This window comes from Chinchilla lanigera, unplaced genomic scaffold (assembly GCF_000276665.1).
Source record: "Chinchilla lanigera isolate Chin_1 unplaced genomic scaffold, ChiLan1.0 scaffold00034, whole genome shotgun sequence".
Taxonomy (NCBI): domain Eukaryota; kingdom Metazoa; phylum Chordata; class Mammalia; order Rodentia; family Chinchillidae; genus Chinchilla; species Chinchilla lanigera.
The window spans coordinates 5,146,611-5,169,247 of NW_004955435.1; the positions used below are offsets into that span (position 1 = coordinate 5,146,611).

Genomic DNA, 22,637 nt, shown 5'->3' on the forward strand with positions numbered 1-22,637 from the left:
AGGCAGGAGGATCATTGTTAGTTCGAGACCAGTCTAGGCTACAAAATGAGCTCAAGGCCAGTTTGAACTGCACAGTGAGACCCTGTCTCAAAAAAAAAAAAGATTTACATGAAGTAAATCTTGTATCTATATCCAGAAATAAGTGGTACAACTCAGCACTGGGAGTTTTTAGCATGAAGCCATTCAGTTTGAGAGTATTATGCTGTGATATTCTGGAGGGATTGTGTTTTTGTGTTTTATACAGAAACTGTTACGATGGATGATGTCTGATATGTGGGCTTACGTCTCTCTGCATGTTCAGCAGAACAGCCTCGCTTGTGGAAGATTTAGGGACTCAGGTCTGCTTGGCACCAGACACTTTCACCTTTTCCCTTATAGGGGGTCGCATCAGGCTTCTGTGTGCTGAGAGCCGTGGCTTGGTGTGTGCTTGGTTTGTCAGTGAAGGACAAGCTAGCACACTGCTCAGTTATGTCTGTGTTGTAACGTGAATTTGCCTCAGGCAGAAGAAGACCCTTGTGTCATGGAGACAGTGCTAGCACAAGTGGTGCATTTGTCCTCTCTATATCTGTCAGTTCTGGAAGGGCATCTTTTCAGGCTGGTTGTGAAAATTCTCTTTCCCGTCAAATTAACTTGGAAGGCACACATGGCTGATGTTGTCTACTGCTCACCCACCAGAGAGCTCCCCCTGGTTTACTCTGATTGCACTCAGGAGAGATGGGTGGAGGGAGTGTTTATATTCCAAACAAATTCTCACATGAATAGAATAGTCTGCTGTTCGCTGTCTGTACATCAAATCCCAACTTAAAGTATAGAAAGATGTTATACAAGAGTGTTTCAGAGCAAATATTACCTCAAAAAGCACAGTCATTTCTACCCTTTGCTCTGCAAAGGATGCCAGATTAAATATTTTTAGGGTAAAAATCAGTGATGGCGATCAAGGCCTGATGCTGGATTCTCCCTTACTTCCTAATTAACCTTGGCTCCATATTTGTTAAGCAGTTATATCATCTTATACTTTGCTGACCTCATAATCGGTGATTTGTAATAGACTTGAAGAACAGGAAGAATGAGTTATTTTCTTTTATAATGTGTTCAAAGTCTGTAGGAGAAAACATTCACTTATTTTTCTTCTGTTTTAGACTGTGTAGCACAATAGATTTAAAATATACTGACTAAAATACAAGTCGTTTTAAAAATAGAGTGGCCTTTTTGGTGTGTGACCAGACCTACCTCTCTGATTTGTGAGTGATTGTTCGATTTCTGTTTCTGTAAGCTGTTAGAGCAAAAGTAGACTCATTTGTATATTTCAGAAATGTGTGACTTTTTCTTATTTGAAAATCATAAATCAGAACGCAAATTTTTTTCTTAGTTACTGAAAACAATGGGAGGAAATGATTAAGAAGAAAATGTTACTAAATGCAGTAAAATTAAAGATTTTATTTGTGCTTGTGTATAATAGTACTGACTAAGTGCTGCCTTCAGGAAAAAGCAGTTTATAAATTAAGTGCCCTGACATTTAAGAAGCCTGAGAACCAAACTTTGGAGCCTGACAGGAGACTTTGAAGTTTTGTTTAACCTCCTTGCAGTTTCTTGCCTCAGAGATGTTCTTTCCGTAAACCTCTGTGCTTCATTCTTTGCAGGTGACTGGCACTTGCTTTCCTCTTCAGCCTTAGTTGAAACTTCCTCTTCAATCTTACTCTTTTGTTCAGAAGTTCAAATATAACAAAATGAACCTAGTTCTCCTAATGTCGGCTCTTTATACTTTACTTTGCTGCAGAGAGATGTGGGCTACCTCTGGGATTTTGTGATATTTTCATAGTGGATCTGATCAGGCAGTGACCGATGGCATTTCTTTTATAGTTGTTGATACTGAGGCACCAGGAGACTTGGAGCTTTTGAAGAGGCAGAACTGAGGCCAAGATCAATGTGTGTATCTTAAAGTGAGAGTTTCCTTGGTATTCTGTGTGTTACGATTTTGCTCCGTAGCTGTCATTGGCTAGCATACGTCCTTGCATCAGAAGTAACGGAAATTAAACCTGAGGTAGCCAGCAGGAATTTACAGGCAAAAGTTCTCACATGAGAGCAAAAGAATATGGTAAGGGACTTGAGCTGGAGGGTTGAAAGCTAAAGGGGGCACAGCTCTGACAAGGAGCAAGCTGGCCCCTTTGCAGAGGAAAGCGAGAAAATCAGGAAGGGACTTCAGCCCAGTGAACTGAAGGAAGCGCGGTCTGGTGTAGATCAGACTGGCTCATTCACGGAAGGACCTGGCCAGGTTTGGTGGATCTGCTGGGTGGGTTAGGTCAGGTTGCTCATTTTCTCTTTCTGGGTTTGGAAGATGGCGCCTGCGGAGTGCTTATTGCTAGCGGAGGCAGTTGGTCTCCAGGAGATGACTGTTTCTGCTTGGGGCAGCCTCAGCCTCGGAGGCGCTGCTGGAATCCAAGGTGACCTAAGTGCAGGGCAGTGGGGACTTCCGGGCACAGTTGGATGTGCCTGTCAGTGTCTTGTCTTAGTGTCCTCAGTCTTGAAGGAGGGTGAATCAGGTTATGGAAGTAGGGGATTTGACTCAGAGTTCTACGAAATGCAGGCCCGCCTTTGTTCTAGTTAGTTACCTGTTGAGTCTGTAGGCCCAGGTGAAGAGTCACAGTTTCTTTTTAAGCAAAAACCACTTTTGAGTCACTGATTACTTCGGAAGAGAGCACAGGCGATACTTTAATGAGCAAAGTTAAGGGCTCAGAAGGTCATTTGTTCCTCTGTCCCTGTGCTGGTCTCTGGTCGTCGCAGTCCCGAGAGGCAGTCGCGGCCTGTGCTTTAGTGTCTGTGGATGTGGGCAAGCTGCAGGGCTTCGGCATAAGAAATGTGTAAGTTCAGATCCGCATGGTTTCAGGTCTGAAAAAGAGAAAAACATACTTTGGGATCATAGTTTGTCTCCGTCTGTGTTCCCTTGTTATTGAAGAGCTGTGTGCAGGACATAGTTCTGTGTTCTTTATCATGTTATTAATTCATTTATCCTTCCCAGGGACCATCCTTACAAAGTAGTTTACAGTTCCACCCCTGCTTCACACAGAAGGAAACAGGAGCATAGAGAATTACCGTGATTGTGCTCGGGGGAAAGCCTGGCAGGCTGGCTCCAGATCGGGGTGCCTGAGCCCTGCACCGTCGTCTCACTCCAGACAGATGATGGTTGTTCCTATGACAGTGTCATTCTTCTTTGCCCAGAAAGTGCCTTCTTTCTTCCTGCCAACTGTGCAGGCGTCAAACATTTTTAAAGCATGTGCGATGTGCCAGGCACAGTGTTGAGATCTGCAGACCCGGAGATGGAATAATCCAAATAACCACAGAAACGAACTGCAGCAAGAATTCGAGGGAGCGGGGCGGAGAGCCTTGGGAACCCGGGCAGAGGCCGCCTCACCAGGTTGTCAAGGAAGCCTGCCCTGCCTCAGAGCCCTGGCTTCCAGGGCAGCCCAAGGCAGGGGAGGAGGTGGCCGTTCGAATGCCACCTTGATTCAAGGTGGCCTCAGGCCCGGTCCGGCCCTTCACGCTCCCTCCCCCTTTGGAGCTCTTGCTGCCTGCGTCTTTAAATGCCTTAATCAGGCTGAATTACAGGGACATTCAGCTCTCCCTGTGGCATCCTGTGTCTTCAAGTTCCTGTGCAGGTTGTAAGCATTCAGCACATCAAACGTGTGTTGATTGGATCGTGGTGATCTGTGCCGTGTCCTGCCTCCTGCCAGCGCCTCTTCCCAGGGGCTGGGCGCGGCGGAGTGCGGCCTCAGAGCAGTTTGCGGGAAGAGGGAGAGTGAGCAGCTGGGGCTGAACGTGTGCCTTAACCCTCTGAGATGTTTCCTTGTAGGAAATAAAATCACGTGAGCCAGAGCTCTTGTCTTTAATCGGCCTCCTCAGTGCTTTGTCTTTCAGCACAGCTTTGGAGATCTGATTCTCCGAGTTTGATGCTCTCACATATTTGGGCCTGGAAAGTTAATTTTATTCGCTTCCCTGGCTATTGCCACTGAAGCTGTAGTGACTTTTTTTTAAAATCTCTTTCCCCAGTTAATAATTAAGCTGAAGTCACCCTCTGGAGTAGGTACACTCTTAGTGCCTTGTAAGTTTGAAGCAGTTGTTTACTGAGGCTGACAGGAGTCATTGGAAGGCTTAGCAAGGCGTGGGGGACTTGGTTCCCGACTCCAGCTTTCTGCTGCAGCGTAAAGGAAAGTCTTGACAGAGCTGAAAGGCGCATCATGAAGTGGTTTTGAGTGTCCGCAATGGCACCAACGGCCTGACTCCACCGCGGCCAGCTCTGTGACCTTGAGCAGCTGATTCTCAGCGTGCTTGTGAGGGTTAGTAAGTCAGAGTGTGGAAAGTGCCCGGCACGTAGCATTTCTGTCTTCGTCGTCATCGTTGCGCGTGTTATCACTCTTGGACTCCAGTGTCACACCCTGGAGTCTGGGGGTAGGGAAAGGGTTCTAGATGGAAGAATCAGGGCATTGCGGAGGCAGTGGTCACTGAGGTAGTGAGCTGGCTGAGAAGATCAAAGCTAGCTAATGAAATGGGAAGAATGTTAACAGGCAGCGGTGGTAAGCACAGGGTTCTGGAAAAAGGCCGCAGACACCAGCAGGGATCCGGCATGCCTGACACCTAGCAGCAGTGCAGGAGTGGAGGCTGGCAGGGCGGGCTCACTGAAGGAGCAGTGAAGGTGCATCTGGAGAAGTAGTGCAGGGCCATATTTTGGTGAAAGGTGACAGCAAGGGCGGGGCTTTTTGCGCAGGACTGAGGCTTGAGGAGCCCTCCTCCAGAATCACATTCCTGCCTTGGTACCCTCAGGAAATTAGTTTAGGACCCCCCTCCTTGAATGTCAAAAATCTTCGGATCCTCAAGTCCCTGGTTATATTTGCAAGTGATGAGGCAGATGTTCTTGCATATTTAAAGCGTCTCTAGATTAGCTGGAATACTTAACATAATGTAAGTACTCTATAAATACTTGCACTGTATTGTTTTTTAATTTCTAGCTTTTTATTGTTCTGCTATATTTTATTGCTATTACTGTTCCCCAAGTTTTTGATCTGCTGCTGGTTGAGCCCTAGCGTCTGGCGCCTCAGTAAAGCCGACTGTACTGTGGTGGGCAGGAGAAGCAGAGGTGGAGAGGAAGGGTGTCACTTCCAGAGTGTGGAGACGGGTTTGAAGTGCAGCGTAGATGCGTTCACGGAGAAGTCAGGCGGAGACTCACCTGGGGGCCAGGAAACTCAAGATTCGGGCCACATCCCGCTCCGTCCTCTTCTTGTCCCCAAATGATGTGTTGTGGTGCGGAGAGACTGTGGGGGAAGAATCCGTCTGGGAGCTGATTTGATGAAGATGGTGCAGTGAGGGAGAGGCTGGTGACGGTGCGGGAGCGGGCTGGAACCCGCGCACGGCACATGGTGACGCTGGTAATGGCCGCAGGTAGTGCTCTGGGCGTGCAAAACCCAGTCTGAAAGCTTTAGAGAAAGTCTCTCTGGTGTGTCTTCCATATTTGGTGAATCTGAATTCTCCTAGGCCGCTTTCAAGCTGTAACATCTGTTTTCTGGAAACCTCTGTTTGGAAGGAATGTAACTGATTCAGCAGCGGCTGGAAGGCTCACTTTGAGCTGTCATAGCAGGGCTGCAGCGGCACTACCCAACTGGGAAGGACTGTCCTCAGCATTTGTTTCCTCTTTTTTAAACAAATAAAGCATTCAACAAGTAACAGGAAGTCAGCTGCCCAAATGGAAGAATCTGCTCTCAGAAAGCCATGTTAAATCCTCAAGAGGACTTTTACTTTCCACATGGCTATGTATAAATGTAATTAACATAGGGGCAGAGGTGTCTTTGTAAAATGTATTGAGGGGTGTGTGTATGTATATATTGGTGTTGGAATTTGCAGTAAAACTTTTTTTTGAGGAAACAACAGCCACCTAAAAACAAAGCTAAAGAATGTAGTGAGGTTGGAGACAAATGTCCCCAGGGAAGGACCATTAGCGAATGCGTGAGTCAGAGTCTGGTTCGGACTTCTATATTAAGCCATTTGTTGTCTTAAGAATTACAGCTTGTGTATCAGGGAGATTAAATTATCCAAGTACCAAAATATAGTTGTAAATTTGAAGATGCTTCTGAAAGTCTGTCTGTCTCTCTCTCTCACACACACACACACACACAGACATACACACACACATATTTTGTACCCCTTAACGATATAATAACCATAGGATTCAGTTTAAAAAGATTTAGACCTATTTGTAGATAAATTCTAAGAAGATTTTATTTAACCCCTCATGTTGGTTTGGCATTTCTCCATACCATTGGTACAGATTTAACATTTGATACATTGTCAGTGTGTTGTATATACACAGACATTTTAAATTGTAATTGTTGCATATTTTTATATTGATTTATGTGTAGATTCAGTGGCAGGTTTTCCAGCTATAGCGATGATGTAAAACATTTCACATCCACTTGATTTAAGCTAGAAGACTGTGACTACTTAGAGAAGTGGTAGTTGCTGGTGGTGTGGGGGGCAGAAATTGAGAAAGTGGGTGCTGGTTAATTAAGGTCTAGGCAACACTGGCTCATTAGTAAACAATTATACTTGCTTGTCGTACTGTAATTTTTCTGTGTTGTTAAGCACCTCATATATCTATGATAATTTATATATGTTAGAATCCTGGCTCTTAGGATAATGTATTTAAGAACCAAAGTTGGTACTGGTGTTAAAGTCAATTAAACAGAAAAAAAAAATCACTTTAATTGGTTGACTTATACACAGTTAAAAATAAGAAAGTATATGTTAAAATATTGTTTTATTGAGGAGGTTTCTAGGACTTCCTGGCAAGGTAGGGCAGTTTTATATATATATATATATACATTTTTTTTTAAGTTTAATTTTTTTTATTTTTTATTTTTTTATTTTTTCTGGTACTGGGAATTGAACTCATGACCTTGCACTTGCCAGGCAGGCGCCGGGCCGCTGAGCTAAACCCCAGCCCCATGGCGGTTTTATAAAAGCGATGCATACATTACTCCATTGGCATAGTGCCCCAAGCACTATCTACATGCAAATGGCTTTTGACAAGTTGCATCAGTCAAAATTTGGGAAAATTCTTTCCATTATGTTTATATATACTAGGTAGTGAAAAGAATATATAGTAATTTATTTTGTTCCTTCAGAAATATTAAAAGAATAATCGGAATATTTAGCAGATGCCTTGGAACTAGGTTTTTATTCCCAGAAAATATTTTTGGAAATACTAGAATATCTGGCAGTAGGAGGCCAAAGCAGGAAGATTCCAAGTTCAAGTCAACCTGGGCAACTAGCAACTTCGTGAGACCCTATGTAAAAAAAAAAACCCCAAAAAACCCCAAAAAAACAATAGAAAAAGGGCTGAGGGTATAGCTCAGTGTGAAGACCCCGAGTTCAGTCCCTGGTACTGAAAAATAAAAAATCTGGTAACAAATTTTTGGCCATTACAGACTTTATTTTATGCTTTTAACATTTTGTAAGTGATTTAGTTATTTCACATCTGAAAAACACATTTGTTCCGTCTGCACAAAATAGTGACAGCACAGACTGCAGCAGAGTAGCAAGTTTCCCTTCCTCCTCTCACCAGCCCCATTCCTCAGGTACAGCTACTGTTAATAACTTGAAATCACCTGATTTTTAAAATCAAGCATAATTTTAAACTTAGAATTTAAGAACGTGGCAAGTCCTTTTCATCCCAGATGTTTGGAGTCAGATATGTGCTCAAATTCTTCACCATCATGGAGCAGCGATATGAATTTGGAAAGTCCCTTACATTTCTGAGTTTTAGCCTGCTTGACAGCAAGTCTTGAGCAAATGCTACTTGCCTTCTGCGATTCAGTCAGACCTACTTTCTCTCTCTCTCTCTCTCTCTCTCTCTCTCTCTAATAAAGAGATGTCGAAGGAGATCTGGCATAGGCATACACGCTAGAAAAATGGCAGTTTGTGTGTTCCTGACACGGCGCACATGTACCAGGAGAACTTCCCCACTCTCCCTGAGTCCCTGCCTTCGGGTTGTAAAAGGTCAGCCTGTAACAGATGCGCCGGGAATCTGCCTGGAATTTAGATGGCCCCTGTTGGGTTTCACTTTGCACTTATTAATAATTTAGCACTGGGATAAAAATAAAAACAAAAGCTCTCCTCTTACAGTGTGAGGACACGGTCATGTGCGCCGTCACGCAGGTTGAGAGGAGGCTCGAAGCCCGGTGGGGTCCCGTCTGAGGAGGTTTCCCTGGGCTGGCGACTCCCTCCTGCAGAAACCGCTGCACAATTAGAGAGAATTAACGTAATTGCTCCCCAGGAGGAAATTGCATTTTTTTTGCTTTTCAAAGGCTGTTTGTCTGAGCTTTAATTATCTAATCAAACGCAGAAGCTTTCTGCGAGCCGCCATAGTTAACTTCTGAGTGCTGCAGCTCTTCAGGGCCGGGGAAGTGCTGCGGTAGAACCAGCTCAGTTACATAATCCGCCGTTGGGTTGCAGTCAGATTTTGTTGTGATACTGGTTGCTGCAAAGGGTCTTCAAGGCTGGGGTTGATTGTAAATGCTTTTGTAATTCTTTGAACTGCAGCTCGAGTCCTGGTTCTCTGTAGAACCTGTGCCTTGGGACCAGAGTGCTTTTGTTTTTGTATTTGTGTTTTTGTTCTGTAGTACTAGGGATTGAACCCGAACCTTCACACTGAGCGCCATCCTCATTCCTTTTCAGTTTTAGTTTTTATTTTGAGACAGGCTGTTGTGAAGTCGCTGTTCCTCAGGCTGGGCTTGAACTTGCGATTCTCCTGCCTCGGCCTCCCAGAGCGTTGGAATGCTAGGTGTGCTGATCACAGCGATGCCTTCTGATTACTGCATTCACAGTCCATTTGCAGTGCGGTTTTGTGTCATACTCAGTTCACTTTGGTGTGTGCTTCATCAGACCTTCATTTGCCAGGTGAATGTGGGGCCCTGTTCCTAAAGCGTGACGTACTTTTTATCCGCTCATTTTACTTCCTTAGAGAGCTCAACATAGGAGTACTCGCTCGTCCTGTAGTTGCTAATAAATAAATACGTGTGCTGTATCGCTAGTGGAGCGCAGCGGCTCACAGCTCCGAGCGGCTTTGTGCGGAGAGAGGAAACCCTACTTTTGAGACACACGGGCTTGCCATGCTGTGCCTGAGGCGCTGAGGGCTGGGGTGCGGGGACTTACTGAGGAGACGGTGCCTTTGGTTCTAGGCGGAGAGGGTTTTAGGAATTGAGTTAAATTCAGACTCTGGATGGAAAGGGTCAGTGCCCTCTGCTCAGAATTAAAATATAAATTGTACTGGGGAGAAGATCAGACTCTCCCATGGTTTGTGCTGCGCTTCAGTCTGGCACCGTTGGGGCTCCTTCCCGCTCCTGCCTGCCCTCTTCCCCTCCCAGCTGCTGACCTGCGCCCTGTCCCCCTCCCGAGCTCTGTCTCCCTCCAGGACCCTTGGCGGGAGTGGCAGTGCTCTGGCCTGCGCCCCTTTTACCCGTCTCAGTGTGCTTTTTTTTTTTTGTTTTTGGTTTTTCTCCGGTACCGGGAACCGAACTCACGACCTTGCACTTGCCAGGCAGGCGCTTTTGCCGCTGAGCTAAATCCCCAGCCCCTCAGTGTGCTTTTAGAGAGGGGTGCAGAGCGGCTGGCTGAGAGCTGAGTGGGCCTCCCGCAGGTGTCCTGCGCGCCGTGATGTCTGTCGGAGCGCTCAGACCTTCTGCCAGGGTCGAGGAGGCCTGCGTTGGTCCTGGGTCACCACAAAATGCACTGACGGAGGAGGTCTGGCTGTCCCTGGCCTTGTGTCTGGGCAGTGTGCCTTGGAGCAGCCCTCGCTGGCTGCTTCGGGGATCTGCCTTCTGCCTCTGAGCCTTCACCCGTCTGCAAGGGTAGTGATTAGTTTCAAGCTGAAATGGAAATTTGCTAAGCTGGCTGCTGTCCAAACAACATTAGGCTAAGGCAGGAGGATGCAGTTTGAGCCCTGCCTGGGAAACCTAGCAATGTCCTGAGACCGTGTCTTCAAATAAGAACTGAGAAAGGACTGGGGATGTAGGTCGGGGCGGAGGCCCTGGGTTCCACCCAGCACCGGGCTGCAACAACAACCGTTATCTCCACGGCAGTTGTCTCTCTGAGTGGAAGAAACAAAGTGCGGGTTTGATGAGTTGTGAAATCAGTTGCGTGTCATCCTTTGGTGACTTTCTAAATGTTCCTGTTTGTCTGTCTTAGGTAATCTATTTAAAGAAGACGCCCGAAGAGGCCTACAGAGCGCTGCTGTCGGGCGCGGCGCCCCCCTACCTCCCGTTCAGGTATACCTGCTCGCGAGACCTGCGCTGACCTTGGCTGCAGTCGAGTTGCTGTGCTTTCCGTTGTCTTCAGACAGTGACGATGCTGTTACGTCGTATGGGATGAAATGAGATGGTAGTTCTTTTCTCCCCCCCTCTAAACAAGCAAACAAACAAACAAAGAACAAAACACCCAAACCAAATCGAAACACAAGGAGAGACACCTCCCACAGCGTCGTCTCTGAAGAGCTGTGCTCACGTTTCGTGCTCTTGGCTGTGTGCTGATCTGTGGGTCCACATCTGTGCACTTGTGTCGCTTGTGTTTCTTGGCACAGCTCCCGACAGCGACGGCGCGGCTGCGGGGCTCCCTGCGCGGTCTGCCCGTCCCGCTGCACACTCGCGTGCCCGGCCCCGGGCGCTCGGTTAGGGGGTGTTGTGGCGAACGATGAACACACAATCCTTTAAGACCCAAGAGGGTCTTGTCGCTATTTCTGAGCCCACAGGCGAGACCAAGAGGGACCCAGCAGGTGTTCAGGTGGGGAGACCGGGATGGCGGAGGGCGGCACCCAAGTCCTAGTCTCGCCAGGGAGAGCAAAGCCAAGCCCCTGCCCAGCAGTCATGTAAGAACAGATAAAAAATGTCAGCTTACGTGTAGGAGAGTTGTAAGGAAAATTAACGTTTTCTAACTCTCCGTTTCTAGTGCCTCCTATAAATGTGAAAGCTCTTTGTGAAGTAGAATCTGTTTTGCCAGAAAAGGTGATGATGTAATCACCGTACCTCAGTTGTACGCCAGGTGGTGGAGCGTACGCTTCAGAGACACTGGGTTGGAAGCCTCACTGCCCTGTTGACTCTCTTTAGGAAGCATAAGTAACTTGGGCAAATGACTTACCTTCTCTGAGCCTCCGTGTCCTTATCTGTAAAATGGCTACAGGGTGTTTCTAGGATTACATGAGGTAGTGCAGCTGTCCTGTGCCCTGTGTCGTACCGGATTTTTGTGTTTCTCATTGTTACTATGAATGAGAAGTAAGTATTATCCACGATGATTATAAATAGGATGACTAGGAGATCTTCAATGATCGCGTATTTTACTAGAGGCAGGCAGGTCTGTCGGCGCAAATGAACTGCGCTCACATGAGCACTGTACACAGCTCGGGAGTGGAGGAGCGCATTAGGCACGCGTGTGTCCTACGCAAAGTCCTGGGGTGTTTGCTGTGTCCGAGGCGATTTGAGAAACCCTCTGTACTTTTTCTGTAGACACTGAGGACTCAGTTTGTTTTTTAAATTAGAAGTATTTGCAGGCTTTTTTTTCTGGCCGTGTTTCTGTGCAGTGGTGGGATTTGAACTCAGAGTCTTTACACGGAGCTGCATTCCTGGCCCTTGTTTATATTTAGTATTTCAGGACAAGGTCTCAGCATGTCACTAAGTAGACACGTTGTTTCTTAGTATTTTAATTGTAATTTTCTAAAAAATTCACTTGCTCTCAAATTATTTTATGTTTTTCCAATTTTTATTCTTTGCTAGTACATGTTTGCAGTACATAATTACATTTCTTGTGGGGAGTTGGTACACGTACATAACAAAAGCAAATTATTTTATAAGTAAGAAACAGAAGATACACTGGAGTGTGTTGCTGTATTGTGGTTAGACGTAGAGATATGTTAGCAATCTATTAGAAGGTCCTCACATGCGAAAAGAATGTTTAGTATAAGTCCGAGGCGCCTGTCCCTTTATGTAGGCACCAGTTTGCTACTATGAGTCTGATCTTGTGTAACGCAAGTTCTATCTTTCGGATAACTCAGAACCCCAGGACTTGGGTTTGCATTAAGCCGTCTCTGTAAATACAAACTCCTCATAAACTGTGTACCAAGAACGGGGAATTTGTATTTTAGTGAAGAATTTAGATGGGAAACTACTCCTGGTTTTTGGGGATTGGACTAAAGAAACGACGTTTCTCCCCGTCTGAGACGTGTGTTGTTTCTTGTCAGCATCCAGGCTCCCTGGGCTAAAGGGACGTCATCAGGGAGCGCCCTCATCCTCGTTTTCGTCAGTCATTGCCTTGGCCTTCGTTGTTATCTGGGTTTCAATCATCCGCCAGGTTTTTCACTCTGTCAAATCACTCTTGTTGTCATTGTTGAGCCTTTTCAACTGTTAATTAAACTTACCTAAAAACAGACTTCTGGTTAGATATCATTGCGTTACTGCTTCAAATCCTTTAAGAAGGGAGACTGTTTTCAAGCCTTGTTGACGATATGGTTGGTATTTTCAGATGCACTCGTCACTCAAGTGCGTGTGTTCCCGTATGTGCTGTTATCTTTTCGTGTTTTTCTAATAAAGGAATTTTATGACTCCTCTGACTTTAGATAATGCTGCTCTTCAAGACTTATTCATTTAGCAAACAATCATCTAAGCAGTCAGTTCTATAAAACCTTTCCTCTTCTGGGGAAGCTTGGCAAACCCTCTTCCTGTAATTCCTTGTTACACTTTATGTATTATATATATATAGCCTTAAAGCAAACGTCTTATATTGTAATTGTTTGTTTGCAGCCCTGACTGTCCTCTGGAGAGTGGAAATTGAGTTCATTTCCCTGTGGTATCACAAGGGAATACGTACATTAATTTATTGCTTTTTTTCTTTGTCAGTCATTGTAATGGCCCTGTGGACCTAAAAATGGTTAGGACACCATGATCTCTACTGCAGAGAAGCTCAGTGTACAGTTTGTGTAAATGCGCGGGTGAATGAGACAGTTGCGGTGCTTTATTAGAGTTAGAGACAGATGTGACGGGAATACTGAGGCGGAGGTGTGTGGGAACTGGGGTAGGGAGTGTTAGGAGGAGGCCCTGCGGCTGCTTTCCTTGTGAGGATGAAAGCTGGAACATGACGGCCCAGGTTTTGATTCTGGGTGCTTTCACTTTTACTTTCATATGGCATCAGATTTTTTTTTAAGTGGTATGTTAAATGGGATCTAAATAATGTGATATGTATAGTGTAGGTACTTTATTACAACCAAAAAAACCCCCTGATTTTTAAATTTGGAATTATATTTAAATTAATTAGTTTTCTGTTGACCTAGTTATTTATTTATTTATTTTTTTGTTTTACCTTTTTTTTTTTTTTTGGTTTTTCTCCGGTACCGGGAACCGAACTCACGACCTTGCGCTTGCCAGGCAGGTGCTTTTTGCCGCTGAGCTAAATCCCCAGCCCCCTGTTGACCTAGTTAAACATTCACCAAACATGAGACAAATTAAAAAAGATTTATATAACTTTACTGTCTGTTCTTGATTAAGTTGAGTGTAGTTGACACTAGTGGTAGTTTCTGGGTTGGTGTGACCCTGGGGAAATGTGCTATTACTGTGTGTGAATCAGTCAGTCCTGGGGGTGTCCCACTGAAGTGTAAGGTATCTGTCAAAATTGTACTTTTCACTTGTACTAAGAATAGCCAACGTGTTTATCAGGAGTGAGTCTCCCTGGAAACTCGAGGAAGAGGGCATTTTCCATCTGCTTTAATTCTTGGCAGTGGTCTCGGCAGTGGTCTTTAAGAGAACAAGGGGTCTTTCAGTTCTGGGGGCAGCATCAGCCGGGCTGAATTGGCAGGGGATCTTTTGAGGTTCTGTCCCTTTCACTGTATCAGCCAAATGCAGTGTATCCTATCGGCGAGACATTCTAGAAAGTCATTTTAACTGCTGCTTATCGAAAGCCCTGCAAGACCACCAGCCCTTAATGGAATCTCCAGTTTGCTCCTGTGTTGGTCAGGGCAGCGGTTTTCATATCCGCATTCCTGAGTACTCATAAAAGTGTTTGCAAAAGTTGAAAGTGTCAGAAAACACTGATAACCAGTTAGTCTAAGTTGTATAACTTTTCTTTGAGGTCTGTTTTATGCTGCTTAACTCATTTTACAATACTTCTTTATCTACTGGTTCCTATGGAGCAGCTCGGTAAGCTGTTTGGTATATGCATGATGATGCCTAGATCTGCCAAGACCCGGTTTTTCTATGACTTATAAAATGAAAGGGGGATAAAATTTTTCAGGCAGTAAAGAGTATCCTGGGACCTAGTTTTGAAGGGACAGCCAGAAAACACGGCCTGTAAAAGTACGAATAGGTAAGTGAGGTGGAGGCAGGGTGTGGTGCTGATGTCCAGCGGAATGAAGCTGGATGTCCTGTCTCTAGTTGTTGGGCTTTTTGTTTCTGTTTTTTAGTTTGAAGAATAGTATACAACTTATAGGTCAGTGTTAATCACTGGAGTTCCATTCCCAGAAATTCTGATGCGATTGGCCTGAAATGAAGACTGGGTATTGGATTGTTTTTATTTTTGTCTTTTTGAGACAGGGTTTCGCTATGCAGTCCAGGCTGGCCTTACATTCACTTTGTAGCCTAGGCTGTCCTCAAATTCACAGCGTCCTCCTGCCTCAGCCTCCTGAGTGCTGGAGTTACAGGCATGTGCCACTACACCCAATCCGGGTATTGGATTTTTAAGAACTACCTGCATGATTGCAATATGTGAATACATGGTAAAGGTCCAGAGCAGGTCTATAGGTGTACTGTGGCACAAATTAAAAATACTTTAAAAGCTCAGTGGTTAAATAAGTTTAGGACTCTGTACCTTGAAGTTTTATAAAGCACATTCGCAGTTTAAAATTCAGATTGATTCTGAGAAATGAAGTAACCTAACTCTGTCCAACCTAGAACTTGTACAGCGCTGATTCCTTTACTCCCACCCTGCAATTTCTAACACAGACTCTTGTGAAACAGTCTGTCATGTTTCCACACTTGTGCAGAACAGAGACCTCATGAGAGCAGAATAGCATGTTGTCGTGTGAGGAACTGTGTTTGCTGTTTCCAGAGAGTCTTGGAAGTAGGTGACTTTCCACACAGAGGCATTTTATTTACTGTGAACAAGAACATCCAGTGCATCTCTCAGCAGATGTGAGGTCAGCCCGTCATCTGTAACTGAGGAGCCACAAGCCTCCCACTGACAATCCTTTAATAACGTTTATTATTAAAGTGGCCTCATACTGTTTGTGTAAAGGGAGGCGTTTGTTGTGTTTTGGGGATGACCCTTAGTGATATCCAAGTTGCTGAGCTATGTGTTTGAGTCTTAATGGGAAATCTCAAAAGCAATTATGCTAGATCTTCTGGGCATGCCAGAACTTGTAGGCCTTTCAACAAAGGCTCAAAAGGGTCCGCCACTTAGAACTCGGCATGCCCCTGCCTGCCTTCTTGTAAAGCAAACATATGCTGATAGAAGTGAGGCATAGTTATAAGACATAACTCTCCGTATAAAAAACATTGAACTAGCTGTTGGTGCCTCACGTATGGTATTGTGATACTTTTTCAAAGGTTGTTTAGCAAATAACTTTGCATCTCAAAGGGTTCTTCTTACCATATTTTTCTCTTGGGTGGCAAAAATGTGGAAACAATTTTATTCTATGCTTATTTACGTTGTTTCTTTCATGCCTGATTACTTTGCTCTTCTCCATGTTCTTTGAGGTCAGTTCTGCCCCATGGATCTTCCATAAACCTTTGATTTTGATGCTTGGTATGATGGAAAGGAACCCACACTACTTTTGAATAGTGAAGATGTGCCTTTCTGTTTTATTTTATTTTCAAACCAGACAGCTTATCTAGGTCCACACTGTTGAATTTTTTCTCAGCAGCTGGGTCCTATTTTGAGTAACTTGGCCCGCTATGACAACTTGACTGTGAGATCTCCCTGGTTAAAGTAGTACATAGGCAGCACTCTACAGAACCTGAGACGTGAAGTAGCTCGAAGGGCTCTTTGTGATCCACTGTGTGCACACAGGGCTGAGTGACGTCTTTTATCAGCTGCAATAATAATTTCTGTTGTGAAAATTGACTTATACTACTTTTTCTGTTATTCCTACCTTTACAGTTCTGGATTAGTATTGCCAGGCTTTATGTAGTGGGGTTAGTGCCAACATTCTTGTATCCTTTATGGTATAGTAAAGTAGCCAGCCTTAGTAGTAACGATAATTTAGCCTGAGATTGTGCGATCATTTATGTTTGTATCAATTCATTTTTTTGTTCTTTTCCCTTTATAGCAATTTAAAGACAGCTCACCATTATGTTTATAGAAAAATTAGTGTTAAATGTGTGCCGGATATTGATCAAAGACCCAGAGCACAGCTAACTGAGTCCGTTTACTGGTGTTCTTGCTAGTCCTTTATATGACTTGTTAAATCATGACTGAGAATTGAATGTTCACATATCTCTTTCTTCAGATGAGCAAAGTGACTAATATATAGCCTGGTGTTAAAGCTGAAAAGCAGGAGATTTTGTGTTCCCCCTTTTTGGTTGTTTTTGGGATAGGATGTCGGGATGTATTTCAGGCTGGTTTTGAATTCACTATGCAGCACAGGCTGGCCTCGAACCCACAGCAATTCTCCTGCCTCGGCCTCCTAAGCGCTTGGATTACAGGTGTGTGCCACCGCGTCTGGCTTTGTCCCGTAACTTAGTTAGATTTTTTGTTCAGCTTTTGGCCCTGCCCCATGAGACCATTTAGTTTTGCTCTTTTAGGAGACAGTTTTGTTCTCTCATACAGTTCTCACGAAATACGTTTTCATCTTAAAAGATGAAAATGGTTAATTCTTTCTTTTTGCCATAGCTATTACGTATATGCAATGAATTTCATCCAAGGCTAGAAATTGTGACGTACTTTAGACAGCCGTATAAGGTATTTGGGGGAATTGTCTAGTTCTCAGCTGTCCAGTATGGTAGCTACGAGCTACACGCACTATTGCACACTTGAACTTTGTTAAGTCCAAACTGAGATAGATTTAAGTTTAAAATACACAGTATATTTCAGGGATTTAGTCTAAAAATGTAAAAAATATAATGTTGATTATATACTGAAATGATATTTTAGATGTAGTGTAGATATGTTGGATTAAACAAAATATGTTATAATTAATTATTTTTTGTTTTATTTTATTTTACTTTTTTGCATTAGACCAGGATACTTACATTTGTAAAAACAAAGCTAATTACATATAATAGTAGTTGATGTAACAAGGATTACAAAACAAACTTTGAACAGATATCTAAGTAAATACAAACTTTCTAGGACTTAATGTTTCTAAACATTTAAAATAAACAAGATGATAGAGAACACAATAAATTATTTTGGTAAGTGTAAAACTTTTTAAAGTTTTGTTGTAAATTTTACTAAGAACAGATCATTATCCTAAGCCTTATTGTTTTAACCAAAGATTCCAACGTTATCCTGCATATTACATTAAAAAAATCTTAAATTAAAGATTAATTAATGAATTTTGTTTTGTTTTATTTTTTTGAGATAAGGTCTCCCTTTATAGTTCATGCTAGTCTTGAACTCATGGCAATCCTTCCGCCTCTGCCTCCCAGGTGCTGGAACTGCAGGCATGTGCTACCATGCCCAGCAAGAGTTAATTTTGTCTCTTTTTATTTTAATATGGTTATGAAGGAAATTTTAAGCACTTACATACTTTTGCTTTGCTGCTGGTATTACTGTTGGACAGCAATGACTAGGAGTATGTTATACTGTTATACACAGCATATAGTTAAGGATTTTTGGAAACACAATTTTTGCATTGGAAGGCCGTAGCTCCCAATCCCTACAGGTGTTCAGGTAGAGCTGAATGAATTCCCGGTAGTGATCACTTATTCATTCTTCCATTCACTAATTCATTCAATGTCTACGACTTCACAGTGTGCCCAGCACCCATGTTTTTCAGGCATACAGAGACAAAGGACTCATTTCCTGTCTTTAAGCAGTTCACAGTCTTGTGGTTATGAGGCTAGGATTCAGGTTGGTGCTTTGAGGGAGCCTGGGATGCCCTTGAAGATTTCTCTAACTCATTGTTCTACAAGTGTTTCCATATCTCCTAGCTGCTGTTGGCCAGAGCATTTCCAGAGGATCACGGATTCATGGCATACATTGATCACGGTCATTCCCATTTTTTATCAGTCCCTTTGTCATCAGTTCTTTTAAATTATTTGTTGAAGTCTGAACTTTGTGGACACTGTGCTTCTTCTCCATTCTCCCTTTTCAGCACCTTAATTACCGGAAAGCTTTCTTATTGCTTACTGTAAATTTGCTCTTTTGTGTCCAGTGTCATCGCTATATTATTAACATTTATAAGGTTGTGTCATTCTTTTTTTTTCAATACTCAGGATTGAACTCAAGGCCTTCACACTGAACTGCAAACCCAGCCCCTTTTCAGTTTTTATTTTGAGACAGGGTCTCACTAAATGCCTAAGTGGCCCAGGCTGGGCTTGAAATTGTAATCCTCCTGCCTCGGCCTCCAGAGTGCTACTATCACACGTGTGCCACCATGCCTGGCATATTCAGAGTGGCTTCTTAGATTCTTAGGTTATAAGCAGAGGTGTGTTGGTAAATCAGACCTATGAGAATAAAGGGTTTGCTGATTCTTGTGATATAAATACAGTGGTACCTTGGCTCATGAACGTAATTCTTTCCATGATTGCATGATTCTGGTCCCAAATCGAATTGGAGGAGAACCAAATCAAATTCAGTGATGAGATTTAATGTTGACCTTATGGGGAACTCTGATTTGGTTCTCAATTCAGTTTGAGACCAGAATCAAGGAAGGAATTAAGTTTGCGAGTGGAACTACCACTGTATCACCCGCAGTTGGTGTGGGCTCTCACAGTTCCTGAACATTTAGCAGTCAGTTCCTGAAAGCCTGTACCAGAGAGCTAGAATAACAGTGACCTGGACCCCAGTTGCCCCACCTTTTTCTTTTTTGAGACAGGGTCTCACGATGTAGTGCAGGCTGGCCTCGCACTTCCTATGTAGTCCAGGCTGGCCTTGAACTTGCGGTGATCGTCTTGCTTTGACCTCCTGACTGAACTTTTTAAAATGTCTAATTGTGGATGGTAAGTCTAATTTTCTTAAATTGATTTTCATATTTTCTGTAAAATAAATGCGAAAACATAAACAGAGGAACAAAAACTCCAGTACCTTCTCCTATTCAAGTTTTCATTGCTTTAGATTTTTTATGTAGCTTATTGCCAGTAAGTCCCTTCCAAGGCCAGAGTTCTGTGGGTTTTTGTAATCGCTTAGTGGTAGCTGTGTGGTTGAGTTGACTGTTACTGCAGAAGTCACATTTAGAAAGGTAGACCTTCTGGGACAGGTGAGGCATCAGTGATCAAGCATAGGCTGAACTAAATTTGTGTTTGGATGTTTCTAGACAGCGGCCAGTTGTATCATTAATCCTCTGTACTGGGGTCTGGAGACCTGATTTATTCTTCCACAGAGATGAATGAATAGAAACGTCGGGTATTGCGCACTCTCTCCTCTTCCATGGAGAGCAGCCTTGTGTGTTCCGTTTTAGCAGAGTAGTGTAACACATGATCGCGTTCTCATGCCAGGTAAGGGGAGAGCTAAATTTTCCTGGGCAGCTGGGGTGTGCACACGCCTCCCTCCTTTATGAGGAAGGTGGAAAAACATAACATATTCTCTTGTTCCCCTTAGTAAGACAGTATTTGGCTCAATAAAAATGCACGAGTGAATGCATAATAAATGAATGGAAAAGAGAACTGGCAGCTAGGTAAACAGCTGAGAATGGAAACAGAAAAGAGAAAAGAGTGGAACTTTAAACTCCAGCGTATTGCTGCAGTATTTTAATCTTGACATCACTGTGCACCCTCTCCGAGGCATCCGGGTTAAAATAAACCCGTGTCCTTAATACCGCTGACAAAGGGAGGGAAAGCCACCTAGAGATCTCTGGTTTTAGCTTTGTTCAGCTGATACTCTGCTGGAGGGAACAGAAGGAGGTGGTTTTCAATGGACAAAAGGGATCTGGGGTAATGAAGGAAAGTTGTTTTTGCTACTGAGAGTGAGGCTTTATGTTAGTTAAGTCAACGGAAGTAATCATAGAATATTGTGGAAAATTTTCTTGGAACCAGTTCCCAAGCTCTTTGACTTAACTTTAACATTCATTTATAGATATTCATTGCTTATTTGGTGTCAGGTGCTAAGAAGACAATGGTGAATGGTAAATGTGTATAATTGAGATTATTATAGGACGAGGAATCAAAATAAACACAGCGGGGTATAATTCCAAAGTTAAGTCCAAAGGAAAAAACAGAGTCCAGAGATGTGATCTAGCCAGGGTGGGGCTGGAGGTGTCCCCGAGACTGGTGCTGTTGGGGCTGAGATCTGAGAGTGAGGAAGGCGGCCTGGCCAGGTGAGCAGGAGGAGCACGGGACCGGCAGGGGCAGAGCTTCAGCAGCGAGAGCCGCGGCCCCATCTTGGAGCGCGGGGACATGGGTCAGAGGCTGCCCGGAGAGGCCGGGGTGGGGGAGGCATCGCAGGACCTTGTCCAGGTGGAGGATTTGACTTTACCTGGGGAGCAGTGAGGCATCAGTGATGAGCCGTACATGAAGCGTGACAACATCGTACTTGCCTTTTAAAAATGTCACGCAGTACAGTGATGAGAAAGACTAAGCATAGCGGTAGAAAGACAGAGGTAACGGACTCGGAGTGAAATGCGTCCACATGTTTAAGCGGAGAAAACAGTGGACGGAATAAGCACAAGATGGGTCAGATAAAGGGATGGAGAGAAACGGGGATGGGTCTGGGCCCCAGCTTGAACAGCTGTGGAAGCTTTATCTCTTACCTAGACGGGGGTAATAGGGAATCAGATCATTGATTCTAGTGTTTGGGGTGGGTGGTTGGGTTGGGGGGGGAGAAAGACTCAGGAGATTTTCTTACACAGTGACTTTGAGACACCTAAAGGGCATGTCGTGGAGGTGGTTGGCTGTACTGATTTGGAGTTCTGAGAAGGAGTTTGTGTCAGAGAGAGATTCGGGTCACTGGAAGATAGGTGGTAATTTATGGAGGTGACACTGGCGGGGCATGGTTCTCTAATGTACTCCCTCCTACCGCGGCCTCAGCAGCGCCTTGTTAGAAGCATAGGTTCTCAGGCCCTGCCTTGGATCTGTTGCATCGGAGACTTCCCACGGGCGCAGCAATCTGGGTGTTAAGGCACCACCGAGACGATCCTGACGTACAGACACTGTAAGTGTCAGAGGCCCTGAGCTAGGACGGGAGGTGGAGCGGGAAGAATGCGGGCCGGGAACTGTACCTGCTGAGGTCTGATTTGTAAAGTTTGGGAGGTAAAGGGCAACTTTGCGGAGGAGAGTGGGATGTCGTGCAGAGAGGGAGAGAGTACCCGGGACCCAGAGGAGAGCGGCGAGGGCGGGGGTCGCACTGCGGACACGCTGGGTGCGGTGTTCGCGCAAGCTTGCTGGCCTCGTGTGAGTAGCCCAGATGAGTGGACAGCGGGACCGGAGAGAGTGGGGAGGACCGCAGGGGCACGGGGTTTCTTCCTGAGCGGATAGAGGTTTTTGGGAGTTAGTGGTGCTGGGGTCGCACAGCTCTGAGTATGCCAAAGCCGCCCTACGCTTTCAGGAGGAAACAAGTAATTCTCTGAAGGTGGTTTGATGTAAAGAGGAAGAGAGGGTGGTAGCTGGAGGAAAGTACGGAAGCGAGTCATGTAAATTCTGCGGAGCGGGCTGTGGGAGAGAGTGGGGGGGGGGGAAGAGCACTGACAGTGCTGAGGGTACCGCCTTCGGGGCAGGAGAGGGCGTTTGGTTAGTAGAACCTGGTGTTCCCTCACCCCTCACATCCCTTACGTTTTATAGCACAGATGAAAAACAGCGCTCACGCGGGATCTCCCAGCTCTAGGCTGATGCTGTGTGGGGCCCTCGGAGCCCCGGGGCAGCTGATTCTGCTTTCAGGTGGTGCTCACTGCGGTGGGCTTGAGGGAGATTAACAGGGCGGGTTGATGGATACGGCGAGAAGTAATGTTGCTTTTGTAGGGTTGAAAACGCTTGATTTCTCCCGTGGGTCTTTCAGATGTTACCGAAGTCGTTTTCTTATCCTCACTTCCAGAAGGATCCAGCGCCCCCACCTTCCCAGCTCTGACAGTTATCTGGTCTTAATTATGTTAATTCTCTGGTTTTCCAATAGTCTGCTTAGCAGTCAGCTTCCTTGGTCTGTTTACCACTCATTTGTCTGATTTTGAGCTTTAAACATTCCGCAGGTGCCCTCCCTCCTTCCCTCCCTCCCTTCCTCTATCTCTCTCTCCCTCCCTCTTCCTTTCTCCTTCCCTGCCTTCCTCCCTCCCAACCCTCTTTTATTCATTCCCCTCCTCCCTTGTTCTCCCTATCCAGTGGGGAGGAGGACTTTAAAAACAGTAGATTCACGGGTTCAGTCTTCCACCGGTATCTTCTTCCTTCCAGAGAACGCATGACCTGCTGTGTGTCTCTTCGCTGATAACTGCATTCACTCTCCGTGGTGTGCTTGAGCCAGATGCTACGAGGCAG

The 22,637-nt window shown here is 44.8% G+C and overlaps 1 protein-coding gene across 1 annotated transcript in view; it reads left to right on the plus strand.

The window, feature by feature from the left end:
* The window catches only part of Cdc14a (cell division cycle 14A), a gene marked incomplete at its 5' end in the record, with an annotated part of 130,677 nt that overhangs the window by 47,035 nt on the left and 61,005 nt on the right, over window positions 1–22,637 (plus strand). The window contains 1 exon segment of the mRNA XM_013516522.1: window positions 10,231–10,310. Coding sequence (XP_013371976.1) covers window positions 10,231–10,310 — 80 coding nt within the window.